Source organism: Heterodontus francisci, chromosome 5, assembly GCF_036365525.1.
Source record: "Heterodontus francisci isolate sHetFra1 chromosome 5, sHetFra1.hap1, whole genome shotgun sequence".
NCBI lineage: Eukaryota > Metazoa > Chordata > Chondrichthyes > Heterodontiformes > Heterodontidae > Heterodontus > Heterodontus francisci.
Genome location: NC_090375.1, coordinates 85,443,330 through 85,459,016, shown reverse-complemented (window position 1 = coordinate 85,459,016; position 15,687 = coordinate 85,443,330). Strand labels below are relative to the sequence as shown.

The 15,687-nt window shown below is 42.0% G+C and overlaps 1 protein-coding gene across 4 annotated transcripts in view; it reads right to left on the bottom strand.

The window, feature by feature from the left end:
• Nucleotides 1-266: 266 nt before the first annotated feature.
• Nucleotides 267-15,687, bottom strand: part of colec12 (collectin sub-family member 12) — a 260,779-nt gene continuing 245,358 nt past the window's right edge. For all 4 annotated transcript variants that reach the window (XM_068031711.1, XM_068031712.1, XM_068031713.1 and 1 more), the window contains 3 exons: nucleotides 12,820-12,929; nucleotides 3,958-4,100; nucleotides 267-2,382 (listed from right to left, as the gene is read on the bottom strand). In XM_068031711.1, coding sequence (XP_067887812.1) covers nucleotides 2,366-2,382; nucleotides 3,958-4,100; nucleotides 12,820-12,929 — 270 coding nt within the window. In that variant the 3' untranslated portion in view covers nucleotides 267-2,365. The remainder of the gene's footprint in view (nucleotides 2,383-3,957; nucleotides 4,101-12,819; nucleotides 12,930-15,687) is intronic.

The following is a 15,687-nucleotide window of genomic DNA, read 5'->3' as shown; positions in this document are numbered from 1 at the left end:
GCTACTTCACACCTGCTTTGTTCCAGAAGAACCCATTCAGTTCAGAAATGTTTCAGGCTGGCTTTAGGATGGTGCAATTGACACCTCCTAGCTTTGAAGGTATTCTTTGCTATTAACAGTCAGTGTAGGGAAAGTCAATTTTTATAACTCTTTGAGTCTTTTTTTTGTTATCGTCGCACTTCTCGTAAGCGTGACACTGTATAGAAGCTTATTAAGACTTGGACCAATCAACGCACATCCTGTTTAAATAAAATTATTTTTATTTCACAATTCCATGTGGGTGAGTTTTGTTTTTTGGTATTTGACTGTAATGTAATACATACCCATTTATTGAGCCCACTGAAACTAAATATAACAATAAAAATTGACTATGGTGCATAGCTTTATTTACTCCCTTGGAGGAATTTCAAAAAATTGTCACATGAAAGAGCACTCGAGGGCAATGAATTACACTTCGTACCTAATTTTCTTAAATTACTTACTTTACTTAAGCATAAAAGCATAATCTTCCATTACTTCAGCAATGATGCAGCAAAGCTTTTTTTAAAAAAGAAATGCTTGTTTTCCATTTTCATGTACTTCCTTCGGCTAAGTCAATGGACTGGCAATCTCCTCCTAAGTCTGAGCTACAGCTGCTCTGTTGCTAGGGTTGTGTGAGTGTGGACTAGGATGGCCAAATCAATGATTTTACCTCTCACAGGAAAGTGCCTGTGCTGTGCTTGGTAGCTTTCTACTATTGGCAAGTTTAAGATCAGAAAATCGTGGGTGTTGTTGTCCACGTCTCTGTGGTGTAACTTGTTTTTCATTCCAGTGCACTCACTGCCCCAGTGTTATTGCTACAGCAGAAATTTTCTAAAAACCATTTGTGATCAAGAGGTCTTAATTACAATAAAATCTGCTCTAGGGATATTTTTCTGCAGTCAAATCACAACAGGTTCAACATTTTTTCAAATGAATGTTGGATAAGAATTGTAATTAAAACTTCAATGAAATGGGAGTGAATATGAGCAACATATTGAACTTCAATGTTAAATAAATTTATCCAGGCTCCATTATATAGGGGTAATTAAAAAACAAGGTTGGTATGGAGCCGATGTTCAGTTACTCTCCTCATAAAGCTTTTGCAAATATGGGCTAAAGGGGTCTGCATTTATATGTTTACACTGCTGGGTCAATAGACAGTTGATGGCTGAACACAGTGTTTTGCAAATATTGATTGATTAAATATGCTGAAAGTTTAATTTGCAGCCATGATGCAGTCATAAGTCTAGACTTAACTAAGATATTACTGTGAACAACTGAATTCAAAATGGAATTGTTCATAATCATAAAAGTTTGTATTTCATTAAAGACAAAAAGTTTCAAATGGGTGGCATTTCTGATCTTAAGATTGGATCTTAAAGGAGTTCCATTATCCTTTCAACTTCTTTTGGCTGTGGTGGGCAGTAGCTTACGGGGTTAGATGGTTTCTTTGATTTCAATTATATTGTTTGATTATAAGAAAGTGGTCCCTATTTGTGGTACCTTCTGAGATGAGCATGAAACTTGCTGCTGATGTCAAAATGTTCCTTCATGGTCTGCAGGCACAGCATTTTCCTTCCCTTTTTGAATTGCAACATTTGTATTTGCAAGTATCCTCTTAACAAGCTCTGCTTCCAGGTGAAATTATTTTGGTGGTATGAGGGCATTGGCAAAAGGCAGGGTGACTGCCCATCTGCTTAATTAAAGTAATTCTCTTCTCTTATTCAATGTAATAAAGTATAAAATAGATTGTCTTTATAGCAGCTGGAGGGTAGCCAAGTAAGATCCAATTCCCCCAACCCCATGCCTACATCTTATATTTGCCATTTTATTTGATGATATAACAGTGGAACCATTATTCTTTGATTTCACTGTAAACCAGATGCAGAAGGTTCAGTAGAAAAATTCCTGAAACCTGGAAAGCTTCATAAGCTTGTTACTATGCAGAATGGTAAATATTTTTAAACACAATTGTTAACATATAGATTTTCATATATTGACATAGGTATTTATGGAAAATAAAATAAAAAATTGGGTTCATATGGATTTATAATATATTTTCTTGCTTATTTCACTTTTAATAAACACTAATTGTTATCAAATAATAGATATTCTTTACAGAATAAACTTTTGGGCTAACTTCAAATGAAAAGTTAAGGAGGGTCAAAGATTTAAGTTCTGATGCCCAGCATTAGGAAAAGATGCTTGGGAAGTTCGGTTAATAGCTGTCATCTAACTCAGATTCAGAAGCTTCCTTTGGTAATCGGCGACCTGAAACTGAAGATCACCTCCGATATTGGTCCGGAAATGTCTCTGGACGTGCTTTTTAGGTCAATCAGGACAATCACCCTGAAAGTTGATCTGCAATGTGAAAAGACCAAAGGTATGAAAACATCTAGCTGCAAGAGAATGATTAGTAAGCCACAGTGGCAGCATTATAATGAGGGTTTTGATTGGGTAGATAGAGAGAAACAATTTCCTCTGGTTGGGGGAGTCCATAACAAGGGAGGGATAGCCTTAAAATTAGAGCTAAGCCATTGAGGGGTGAAGTCAAGAAGCACTTCTTCACATAAAGAGTAGTGGAAACCTGGAACTCTCTCCTCCAAAAAGATGTTCAGGCTTGTCAGTTGAAAATGTCAAAACTGAGATTGATCTACTTCTATTAGGCAAGGGTATTAAGGGTTCTAGAATCAAGACAGGTAAATGGAATTAAGAAACAGATCAGTCATGATCTAACTGAATGATGGAACAAGCTCAAAAGGGCGGAATGGCCTACTCCTGTTCCTTTGTTCCTCGAATAAAATGCTCTGTCAAAAATAGATTTCTTACAGCCTCTGATGAGTAAAAAGGTTGAAAATCCAATTGTTCAGACATCTTGGCGTAAGTGTCAGGGTGTGCCCACACGTGAGCTCCAGTGCTAACCCCACTAAAGTAAGAAAACAGGAACAGTAGTACGCCATTTAGTCCCTCAAGTCTGTTCTGCCATTTAACAAAATCATGCTGATCTGTAACCTACTCCAAGTAGATGGCCCAAAAGGTTTTGGAATTTCTAGGCTCCCTTTTCTTACTCACTGATGGATTTTGGTGATTGGATTTGTTCTGTGAAATTGGCAGATCTCTAACACAGATTATTTTGGTAACAGCTAGTTTTGGATAACTAATTTTCATGCGTGTGGCAGTATGTAAATTAGAGTCCTGCAATGCCAATTGGGGAATATAGCTAAACTTACCAACACTATGACGATGCAATTCAATACAGTAGCTGATTAACTATTTTATTCTGGTAGATAAGACTTAACTGTCACTTAAGGCTTGCATAAAGAGTACATCTGGGAAGTTTGATCAAAATACTTATTGATTGTAATTCTGCTGTTGTTAGGAACATAAGAACATAGAACACAGGAGCAGGAAGGAGCCTTCGAGCCTGCTCTGCCATTCAATAAGATCATGCCTGATCTGGTTGTGGTCTAACTCCACTTTCCTGTCTATCCCACCCCCCCACCGCCCCCATAACCCTTCACTCCCTTGTCTATCAAAAATCTGTCTAACTCAGCCTTGAATAAATTCAATGACCCAGCCTCCACTGCATTCTGGGGAAGAGAATTCCACAGACTAAGTTAGTTAGTTTTGAGTTCTGACTAAGCCTGCCTCCCCCAACATCCTCCATGCTTAAAATGAAGTAATGAAATATTGAGGGCAAATATAACTCAAAGGCCACTAAAGTAAGGACAATGTTTTTGTTTCATCACTGCATGAATACCAAACCTTTACCCTATCACATGGCGGCATCAAATGAAACGCTGCTTGTTAGGAAATAAACTGCAGAACATTGTGCCTTGGGAGGTCTGGGATCATTTTTTAATGAAGCATATTGTATGGTCTGGTTGCACAACAGAATCAGAACTTTTAATTCAGAAATTCAAATCTAAAATTCACCTTTGTCAACACTTTTCTCACAAATAAACCCATTGAGGTCTGTGCAGAAGAAGTCGTTCCACAATGCGCTATTAGCAAGGCCTGCACAATCTTCTGTGAATGCCTCATGCTGCCAGTTATCAGGCTGCCCAGGCCTCCAATTTCTGGAATAAAATAGCAAAACTAATGAATGCATAAGGCAAGCAGAAAGCTAATAGATTCAATATATGTCAGCTGGAATTAATACAGTTACCTTGTATGGAATAATATCTGTCGAAGTGAGATGCTGATTTAGCAAAAATGAATTTGAAATGTTTGGAGCAGCTGACTTAAGTTGTTCTTAACACTCCTTTGAAATTAACTGTGGAAAACCAGGGATCAATTGACAGAGCTCTGTTCATAATTTATATAATGCATCCACAGAAATTTCAGGATTTGTTGGTGCTAAGTAATAACTGGAATAAAGTCCAGTTACCACTTGCAAACCTAAGACAACAGTTCTGCTACTTATGGGGGAGGCAGGGAAGGAGCAAATTCTAGCAACCGGAAAACCCGGAAATACAGAAATGTGGAGGTCCTGCCAAATTTAACAGCAATTTAGAATTTTAAACTTTTTCTCTGTTTCTTGCCTGGCAACCAACCAGATTGAGAGGCTGGTTAGCTGTTGGGTGTATGGTAGAAGACCACAGCCAGGGATATTTTTTTATTCGTTCGTGGGATGTGGGCATCGCTGGCTAGGCCAGCATTTATTGCCCATCCCTAATTGCCCTTGAACTAAATGGCTTTCTAGGCCATTTCAAAGGGCATTTAAGAGTCAACCACATTGGGGAGGCAGTGGCATAGCGGTAATGTCACTAGACTAGAGCTGAGGCTAATGCTCTGGGGACGTGGGTTCGAATCCCACCATGGCAGATGCTAAAATTTGAATTCAATTAATAAATCTGGAATTAAAAGCTATTCTAATGGTGACCATGAAACCACCGTCATAAAATATAGGGAAATTCTGAGGAACAAAGGGACCTTGGCATGTTTGTCCATAGATCTCTGAAGGCAGAAGGGCAGGTTAATAGGGTGGTGAAAAAGGCATATGGGACACTTGCCTTTCTCAATCGAGGCATAGATTACAAAAGCAGGGAGGTCATGTTGGAGTTGTACAGAACTTTGGTAAGGCCACAGCTGGAGTACTGTGTGTAATTCTGGTCGCCACATTATAGGAAGGATGTGATTGCATTGGAGGGGGTGCAGAGGCGATTCACCAGGATGTTGCCTGGGATGGAACATTTAAGCTATGAAGAGAGGTTGGATAGGCTTGGGTTGTTTTCGCTAGAGCAGAGAAGACTGAGGGGTGACCTGATCGAGGTGTACAAGATTATGAGGGAGGTGGATAGGGAGCAGCTGCTCCACTTAGTTGAAGGGTCAGTTACGAGGGGTCACAAGTTTAAGGTGAGGGGTGGGAGGTTTAAGGGGGATTTGAGGAAGAACTTTTTTACCCAGAGGGTGGTGATGGTCTGGAATGCCCTGCCTGGCAGGGTGGTAGAGGCGGGTTGCCTCACATCCTTTAAAAAGTACCTGGATGAGCACTTGACACGTCATAACAAAGAACAAAGAACAGTACAGCACAGGAACAGGCCATTCGGCCCTCCAAGCCTGCGCTGATCTTGATGCCTGCCTAAACTAAAACCTTCTGCACTTCTGGGGAACATATCACTCTATTCCCATTTATGTATTTGTCAAGAAGCCTCTTAAACGTCACTATCGCACCTGCTTCCACCACCTCCCCCGGCAGCAGGTTCCAGGCACTCACCACCCTCTGTGTAAAGAACTTGCCTCGCACATCCCCTCTAAACTTTGCCCCTCTCACCTTAAACCTATGTCCCCTAGTAACTGACTCTTCCACCCTGGGAAAAAGCTTCTGACTATCCACTCTGTCTATGCCCCTCATAACTTTGTAAACCTCTATCATGTCGCCCCACCACCTCCGTCGTTCCAGTGAAAACAATCAGAGTTTATCCAACCTCTCCTCATAGCTAATGCCCTCCAGACCAGGCAACATCCTGGTAAACCTCTTCTGTACCCTCCCCAAAGCCTCCACGTCCTTCTGGTAGTGTGGCAACCAGAATTGCACGCAATATTCTAAGTGTGGCCTAACCAAAGTTCTGTACAGCTGCAGCATGACTTGCCAATTTTTATACTCTATGCCCCGACCGATGAAGGCAAGCATGCCGTATGCCTTCTTGACTACCTTATCCACCTGCGTTGCCACTTTCAGTGACCTGTGGACCTGTATGCCCAGATCTCTCTGCCTGTCAATACTCCTAAGGGTTCTACCATTTACTGTATACCTCCCACCTGCATTAGACCTTCAAAAATGCATTACCTCACATTTGTCCGGATTAAACTCCATCTGCCATTTCTCCGCCCAAGTCTCCAACCCATCTATATCCTGCTGTATCCTCTGACAATCCTCATCACTATCCGCAACTCCACCAACCTTTGTGTCGTCCGCAAACTTACCAATCAGACCAGCTACATTTTGCTCCAAATCATTTATATATACTACAAAGAGCAAAGGTCCCAGCACTGATCCCTGCGGAACACCACTAGTCACATCCCTCCATTCAGAAAAGCACCCTTCCACTGCTACCCTCTGTCTTCTATGACTGAGCCATCTTGCCAGCTCACCTCTGATCCCGTGTGACTGTACCTCTTGTACCAGTCTGCCATGAGGGACCTTGTCAAAGGCTTTACTGAAGTCCATATAGATAACATCCACTGCCCTTCCTTCATCAATCATCTTTGTCACTTCCTCAAAAAACTCAATCAAATTAGTGAGACACGACCTCCCCTTCACAAAACCATGCTGCCTCTCGCTAATAAGTTCGTTTGTTTGAAGAATCCTCTCTAATAATTTCCCTACCACTGACGTAAGGCTTACCGGCCTATAATTTCCTGGATTATCCTTGCTACCCTTCTTAAACAAAGGAACAACATTGGCTAATCTGCAGCCCTCTGGGATCTCACCTGTAGCCAATGAGGATGCAAAGATTTCTGTCAAGGCCCCAGCAAGTTCTTCCCTTGCCTCCCTCAGTATTCTGGGGTAGATCATATCAGGCCCTGGGGACTTATCTACCTTATTGCTTTGCAAGACACCCAACACCTCCTCCTTTTTGATAATGAGATGACTGAGACTATCTACACTCCCTTCCCTAGGCTCATCATCCACCAAGTCCTTCTCTTTGGTGAATACTGATGCAAAATACTCATTTAGTACCTCGCCCATTTCCTCTGGCTCCACACATAGATTCCCTTCTCTGTCCTTGAGTGGGCCAATCCTTTCCCTAGTTACCCTCTTGCTCTTTACATACGTAAAAAAAGCCTTGGGATTTTCCTTTATCCTGTTTGCCAATGACTTTTCATGACCCCTTTTAGCCCTCCTGACTCCTTGCTTAAGTTCCTTCCTACTGTCTTTATATTCCTCAAGGGATTCATCTGTTCCGAGCCTTCCAGCCCTTACAAATGCTTCCTTTTTCTTTTTGACTAGGCCCACGATATCCCGCGTTACCCAAGGTTCCCGAAACTTGCCAAACTTATCCTTCTTCCTCACAGGTACATGCTGGTCCTGGATTCTAATCAACTGACGTTTGAAAGACTCCCACATGTCAGATGTTGATTTACCCTCAAACAGCCACCCCCAATCTAAATTCTTTAGTTCCTGCCTAATATTGTTATAATTAGCCTTCCCCCAATTTAGCACCTTCACCTGAGGACTACTCTTATCCTTATTCACAAGTACCTTAAAACTTATGGAATTATGGTCACTGTTCCTGAAATGCTCCCCTACTGAAACTTCGACCACCTGGCCGGGCTCATTCCCCTATACCAGGTCCAGTATGGCCCCATCCCTAGTTGGACTATCTACATCTTGTTTCAAGTAGCCCTCCTGGATCCTCCTTAGAAATTCTGCCCCATCCAAGCCCCTAGCACTAAGTGAGTCCCAGTCAATTTAGGGGAAGTTAAAATCACCCACCACTACAACCCTGTTACCTTTACATCTTTCCAAAATCTGTCTACATATCTGCTCCTCTACCTCCTGCTCGCTGTTGGAAGGCCGATAGAAAACCCCCAACATCATAACTGCACCCTTCCTATTCCTGAGCTCTACCCATATTGCCTTGCTACACGACCCCTCCGAGATGTCCTCCCGCAGTACAGCTGTGATATTCTCCTTAACAAGTAATGCAACTCCCCCACCCCTTTTACATCCCCCTCTATACCGCCTGAAGCTTTTAAATCCTGGAACATTTAGCTGCCAACCCTGTCCTTCCCTCAACCAAGTTTCTGTAATAGCAACAACATCATAGTTCCAAGTACTAATCCAAGCTCTAAGTTCATCTGCCTTACCTGTTATACCTCTCGCATTGAAACAAATGCACTTCAGACCACCAGTCCCGCTGTGCTCCGCAACATCTCCCTGCCTGCTCTTCCTCTTAGCCTTACTGGCCTTATTTACTAGTTCCCCCTCATTTATTTCACTTGCTGTCCTACTGCTCTGGTTCCCACCCCCCTGCCACACTAGTTTAAACCCTCCCGAGTGATGCTAGCAAACCTCGCAGCCAGGATATTTGTGTCCCTCCAGTTTTGATGCAACCCGTCCTCTTGTACAGGTCCCATCTGTCCCTGAAGAGATCCCAATGGTCCAGATATCTGAAACCCTCCCTTCTACACCAGCTGTTCAGCCACGTGTTTAGCTGCACTATCTTCCTATTTCTAGCCTCACTGGCACGTGGCAAGCCTAGAGGTCCTGTGTTTTAACTCTCTACCTAACTCCCTAAACTCCCCCTGCAGGACCTCGTCACTCTTCCTGCCTATGTCATTGGTACCAATGTGTGCCACAACCTCTGGCTGTTCACCCTCCCTCTTTAGAGTGCCCCCTGTTCGTTCAGAGACATCCTTGACCCTGACACCAGGGAGGCAACATTTCACGTCCACAGAAGCGCCTATCTGTGCCCCTGACTATAGAGTCCCCTATAACTATTGCTCTTCTGCGCTTTGTCCCTCCCTGCTGAACAACAGTGCCAGCCGTGGTGCCACTGCTCTGGCTGCTGCTGTTTTCCCCTGATAGGCCACCCCCCCCAACAGTATCCAAAACGATAAACTTGTTCGAGCGGGGGATAGCCACAGGGGATTCCTGCACTGACTGCCTGCCCCTTCTAGAGGTTACCCATCTATCTGCCTGCACCTTGGGTGTAACCACTTCTCTACAACTCCTGTCTGTGACGCTTTCTGCCACCTGCATGCTCCTAAGTGCATCCAGTTGCCGCTCCAACCGATCCATGCGGTCTGTGAGGAGCTGCAACTGGGTACACTTCCTGCAGATGTAGTCATCCGGAACGCTGGAAGTGTCACGGACCTCCCATATCTCACTTCACCCCTCTAACTAACATTTCTAGCACTAATTAATAAATTAATTTAAAATAAATAAATACTTCTTAAATCCTTACTAAATTGTTATAATTAACTATATGGTCCCTAGTGCTAGATTCCTACTCTGAATATTAAATGCTAACTAACATTCAAGGCTATGGGCCAAGTGCTGGCAAATGGGATTAGGTAGACAGGTCAGGTGTTTTAATGCATCGGTGCAGACTCGATGGGCCGAAGGGCCTCTTCTGCACTGTATTATTCTGTGATTCTGCTGTGGGTCTGGAGTCACATGTAGGCCAGACCAGGTAAAGATGGCAGATTTCCTTCCCTAAAGGACATTAGTGAACCAGATGGGGTTTTACAACAATCGACAATGATTTCATGGTCATCTTTAGACTAGTTTTTAATTCCAGGTTTTTATTAATTGAATTTAAATTTCACCATCTGTCATGGTGGGATTCGAACCCATGTCCCCAGAGCTTTAGCCTGTGCCTCTGGATTACTCATCCAGTGACATCATTACTATGCCACCATCTCCCCATTTGATTGGAGGGGAGGAGGGAGAGAGGGAATGATTGTGGTGTGGGGAAGAATTCGCAGGTCAACATTAAATCATGGGGTGGGGGTGGAAGATTGGATCAAAGGGAGCTGAAGATTGGAGAGTGGGTGGGGGTGTTGACCGTGCTTGGGAAGGGTCGCAGATCAGGGCAGGTAAACTTATGGAGCAGTGATGGGGGGGAAAGCACTCTTGCTCCTCCTGGCTCAGAAACAGTGCTAGAAAAGCACTTGCCTGCTGGATCCAGTATCTGTCACCTCCCTTCAGCTGTCAAGCATCCCACGTCCTGGAAAACCAGGCCCACAGCCATTAAATTCATATTGCTACCAAAATCTGAGGCATGCAGCCTCACTTAAATATTATAACTCAGACCCCTCTCTCTAGAACAGGTTAATCGCCCTACCCCCAACCTGTCCCGGTTAAACTAGAAGTGGGCAGTGGGTCGGGGTCGGGTTTCCCTTTTCTTTAGGAATGTAATCATTTTTGCCCCCACCACAGCCCCCAACCAACCGCCCCCCCCGCACCCCTGCAACAGCCAGCCCGTCCTGGGAAGTTAAAATTCCCCCAGTGTTTTGGTTAGCTCACTGCCGTTGTGAAAATTCCTTCTAATATAATATTAATTATGATATGCAGCCCCTTTTAAAAATAAGCTTCAATTGTTTGTAATATACAGTAAAACCTGTCCAGGTCACCTGCATGTGCAAAATATCCTGATGCCACGGCCAATTCTAATTCCATTATCGGAAATATGAATGAAAAGTCTGAATCCAGGATTCACTTTACAAGATGGAATTATGTTCAGTTCCATACAGACAGGCCATTACTACAGTAGCAGCTATCTCATTCAAAAGACCTTTACCAATGTTCTCTATATTTTGCTTTCATCAAGGTATGGGGAATGAGATTTTTGCTTTGCTCCCAATTTTCACTGTTTCGCTTTTAAAGTGATGAACTCATAGAGGTGAATAGTTGCATGGGACTAGCAATCCTTCTGTAACTTAATTGTTCACTTCCAAGTCCAAACAGCGAGGGATCTATTTTCCTTTGCTTTGTGCCCAGGGTTTCCTTATTTCTCAGGAACAAAACAAAGGAAAATGGGGTAGAGACCTATGATGCCAGGTTTTCACCTTGTTTTCATGTAAACCAGATGTTAATGTGTTGGGAGTGATGTCAACATGCCTCATTTTTCTGGGTTTCAGCTGATGATGGCCAGAATGCAGATATATCCATAGAATATTGGTCTAAATGTTTCTGGTCAGCCCCCCTCAGAGTATGAGATCGGAGAATGGGCAGGGAGTAAATTCCAGCAGGCTTTGAAAAGGTTAAGTTCTTTCTTTAATTCAGGGCCATCAGGACCACTATCAGGTTTTTGGACAGCAGTCAGATGGCCTGAGGCTGTTGGCTGTTGCAATTGCTGCAGTCCTCTCAGACAAATATGAGTAAGTTAATGTCTCATTGGACTGAGAGTACTTTGGAAGCACAGGCAGGGGAGGGGAAGAGAGGTAATTGACCCATTAGTGTCAACAGGTTACTCAATGAGAAAGAGACATCAAACCATAGCTCAATCCTGTCTTTATTTGATAAATGAACTAACAGGATCTCTGCCCCAGTGACACTTGAGGCAAATTGCAGTGCCTCATCACCAACATTCCCTCTAAGGTGCGCATATGGGCAGACATGCAGCCACCCCGAAGGTATCGCGCAGGCTGCTCACAAGTTGTCCCATTTTAGGTAATGCGCATGCAAGGATGTGCAAAAAATTTAAAGTGTTATGCATTGAAATGAACAGGCTGTGCAGGACAAAAAAAATTGAAGTTTTCTCATCACTGGTCTGATTGAGACAAATTAAACATTGCAGATGAAGGGTTGAATCTGGAACTTTCCTGTCTGTATGGCTCAATACTACACCATACAGGGCATTTACCCATTGAAGTTTTCCAGTTATTATTCTATCTGCTTCAGGTGGAATTTTTATCTAGTTTCCATTGGTGAAAGAGCAGTATTATAATAACCTACGATGGCACTTAGGCCCTCAAAACTTTGTCAAATCTAGCTTTACTTTACTTTGCTGCCATTCCATTGCACTGTGCCTTTATTTTCTCGATTATGTTCGGTACCTTGTATCAAATGCAGAGCTTCATTTGAGAGGTCAAAACCTCGCTGCAGCCAGCACTGTCAGACATTGTCAAAATATAATTAGCAGGAAAATTTGCTTATGGTCCACCACTGATTTTCCCTCTTATAGTTGATAGCACTATATCTGCTTGTTCTGAGACCCGGGGATTAGGTACCTCACCTAAATGGCCATTGTTCATGTGTGAGTGCTGACAATGAATGTAGATGGGCTATTTCAGCATGGGGAGGTACCATAGCCAAATCTAATCATGTCCTCGGTTGACAACCACAAACATTCATTTCCAGCAGGGGTCATTGGATAGGGATCAGCAGCAGAAATAGTCCAACTCAGGGCACTGAAGCCAATTATAGCATTCCAATCATGAGCAAGAAATTCAGCACATGTCAGAGAACAAACATTTCTCATGTTATAGGGTAAATCTTGCAAGACCTGCGTTGCTAGTGGGACCTCGCTGCAGCCAGCACTTAATAGAAAATTGTGCTACCTATGATTTTCTGATATGCACGGGCTGCATAGGAGACCCTGTGAGTGGCATGGATCTTATAAAAGTTACTCTTTTGGCTCAGCTACTCACTGAATAAACATGCTGAGCCATTCATTTGTTTTTACTATCAATTGAGCAGAATTATAGTATAAAGTACAAATATCATAAACCAGAAAATATTTAACTTTAAGTGAAACAATGTTGTTAATTAGATTTACATGAATAAATGATAATACCTACTTAACATGTAGCATTATTACATTTTATAGTAGAATTACATACGTATATTCTGCAATGGTTCCATCCACCCATTTCCATACATTTTGCTCCTCAATGTCTGACAGACCAATCCAAAAGTAATGTATTCCATTCATTTGCTTTCTCACCCATTGCTGTAATGCCCAATACACAATTATTAGCACTATAAAGAAAGAAGTTATGTAGAGCATCAACAAATTATTTAGCATTTTCAACATTTTGCACAATGATGTCTAATATAGCACCATTTCTTAAGCCTCTGCCAGAAATACTTTATTACATTAAAGTCGTGCTTCATTTAGTCAATATTTGCTCTTAAAGTGTTTTTACCTTGGAGGAGTGCAGTTGAGAGATATGTGGCTTCATTAGTTGCACTTGTAAACATAAACAAGCTGATCTACAAAAATGTGGATTTATCAATCTGATGTTGGATGGTCACAGGCTAGCATCGTGGTCAGAATGATTGGACTAATTAGGCAGGTGGGCTAAGTAATGGTACATAATTGGAAAAGGAAATGTGAAACATTTTCATGATGAATGGAATCCACTAGCAAAGGCAGAAAAGGACAAGGATTTAGGTTGGATTATTTACCATTCACTGAATTCAATATGAAGTTGAAGCACTAAAGGTAGCCATGTACTGGCAAAAGCGATAGCTGATAATGACTTAATCTAACCTTGTATTAGTTGTTGGAAGAGTCACTGATTTGTGGTTTCCACGGGAAAATGGATAAAATTACAAAATGTGACTGCTAAAACTATGATAAATCCCATAATCTTGTATATTAAAAACTGATTTGAGTTATCTAGTCACCATAAACTTAATCATAGATCTAATCATAAAAGGACAGAATGGTGAAATACGAACCCCAAAACGCTGATAAAAATTATGGTATGCCATGTAACAAAAATAGAAGTTGACTCAATCAGTTGCTATAAAACAGTGACCTTGATCATGGTTGAGGCCACTTTTGCAGACATACCAACTCTCACGAATTTATTGCGAGTGGCGATTTTGAACTAAGATTGAACCTGACTTGCAATCTCATGAGAGGGCTCTGAAATGTCAAGGTTTTTGCTATGATACAGATGGCTGTTGTCTGATATCTTAAATAATGAAATTAATAATGGCAGCCTACGTACCCAAAATGCCCTGCACTACAGAAATTGTTGTATCCCCATGTTGACAAGGGCCTGGTGCGCCCCGTGCATTTCTAAATCCCCACTCCCTCCTCAGTTGCTCTGCACTGCACATGTTCTGGGTGGAGCTGGGTGTTGCAAACACAATACGCCTGTGCTCCTGTGGATGCCTGGCCACCCCATGTGGAGCACTCTGGGTAAAGTCCATGATTGTTGGCGGAAAGTGAGTTTTCTCAGATGGGATTGAGAGAACCCGAGCTCGTGATACTTTACCTGACTGTGTCTAACCTAAGGGAGAGCCTGCAAAGTAAAAAGCAAAAACAACATGGCCATGCAATGTAACTAGAAACTTAAATACTTCACCTGTTCTCTGCATTTCACTTACCTTTTGCGAAGGTTTTTGTTGGTTTAAAAATATTGTTCAAAGGAATTACTGGCTGTGAAAAATCTGTTTTCTGTCAGTGTACTGATGCAAATTAATGTTTTCTCCCACCACTGCCCACCCTCCTTCTGTTGCACTTTGTTTGGACCTGTCCTGCCACCTTCAATGATTTATGCACACCCTCTGCTCCTGCACCCACTTTAGCGCTGTATCCTTTATCCTATATTGTCACTCCATGTTCTTCCTAACAAAATGAATCACTTCACATTTCTTTGCATGATCATCTGCCCATTCATCCATCTTGTCTATGTCCTTTTGAAATTCTACACTATCCTCCTCACAGTTAACAATGCTTCCAAGTTTCATATCACCTTCAAATTTTGAAATTGTGCCCTATACACCAAGATCTAGGTCATTAATGTATATCAGGAAGAGCAAGGGTCTCAACACTGACCCCTGGGGAACTCCACTACAAACCTTCCTCCAGCCCGAAAAGCATCCATTAACTACCACTCTCTGTTTCCTGTCACACAGCCAAGATTTTTAAAAAATAAGGCTGAATAAAGGATAAAGAGGAGGCAAATAAACACCTAGCGAATACTAGCACCTCATTTCAGCCTCCAAGGCATAAGCAAATGTGTTTAAAAAGCACAAAGGGCACCATTTCACAAAAACTATTTACCGTTATATGAAAATGAGCGAATCCTTTTGCTTTGATTCTTGCTACAGTAAAGTTGTTTTTTTTGTCTGTTTATTAATCTATTCCACCTGTTCTTTCTATGAAATTGAATATGTTTTAAATACCTGTTTTTATTATCTGGCCATGTTTCCAAAGTTCAGACTTGCCAAGCTCTCCTCTATCTGGTAGAGTGTGGCACCTGCAGGTTTTGTTTTGATAAATTTGAGATTCCTGTTTCAACAGTAGCAGTAGATAAAAAGCATCTAAGCTCTAGTTTTTCTATTGGTTAAGAAAGTTTTCCTGATTGTAGTGTAGTGTTCATTTTCTATGCCACTAAAGAGAGTCGATAATAAAGGTTCAGTTTACAGCAGTAATCCAGCAGGTATTGCCACGCATTTCTTCCAGAGATTTACAAAAAAAGGTCTACAATGTGAGATTTTACAAAGGCTACGATGACAGAATCTGCATTTATTTTATAGCCCGGTTTAATTCGCTGTGCTTTCAGTCGTGAACTCCAGATAATGCAGATTGTCAAATACAGACAGTGTTAGTGTTTGTGCACAGCAGGCCTTGTATCTTTGTGCAGCTAATGCAGGACAGCCATTTTGTTTCATACACCAATGCAACGGTAGTTTGGTCTGCTTAAACCTTAGAGAAAAATTAATTGCAGGATTGTAGCACCCCACAAAAT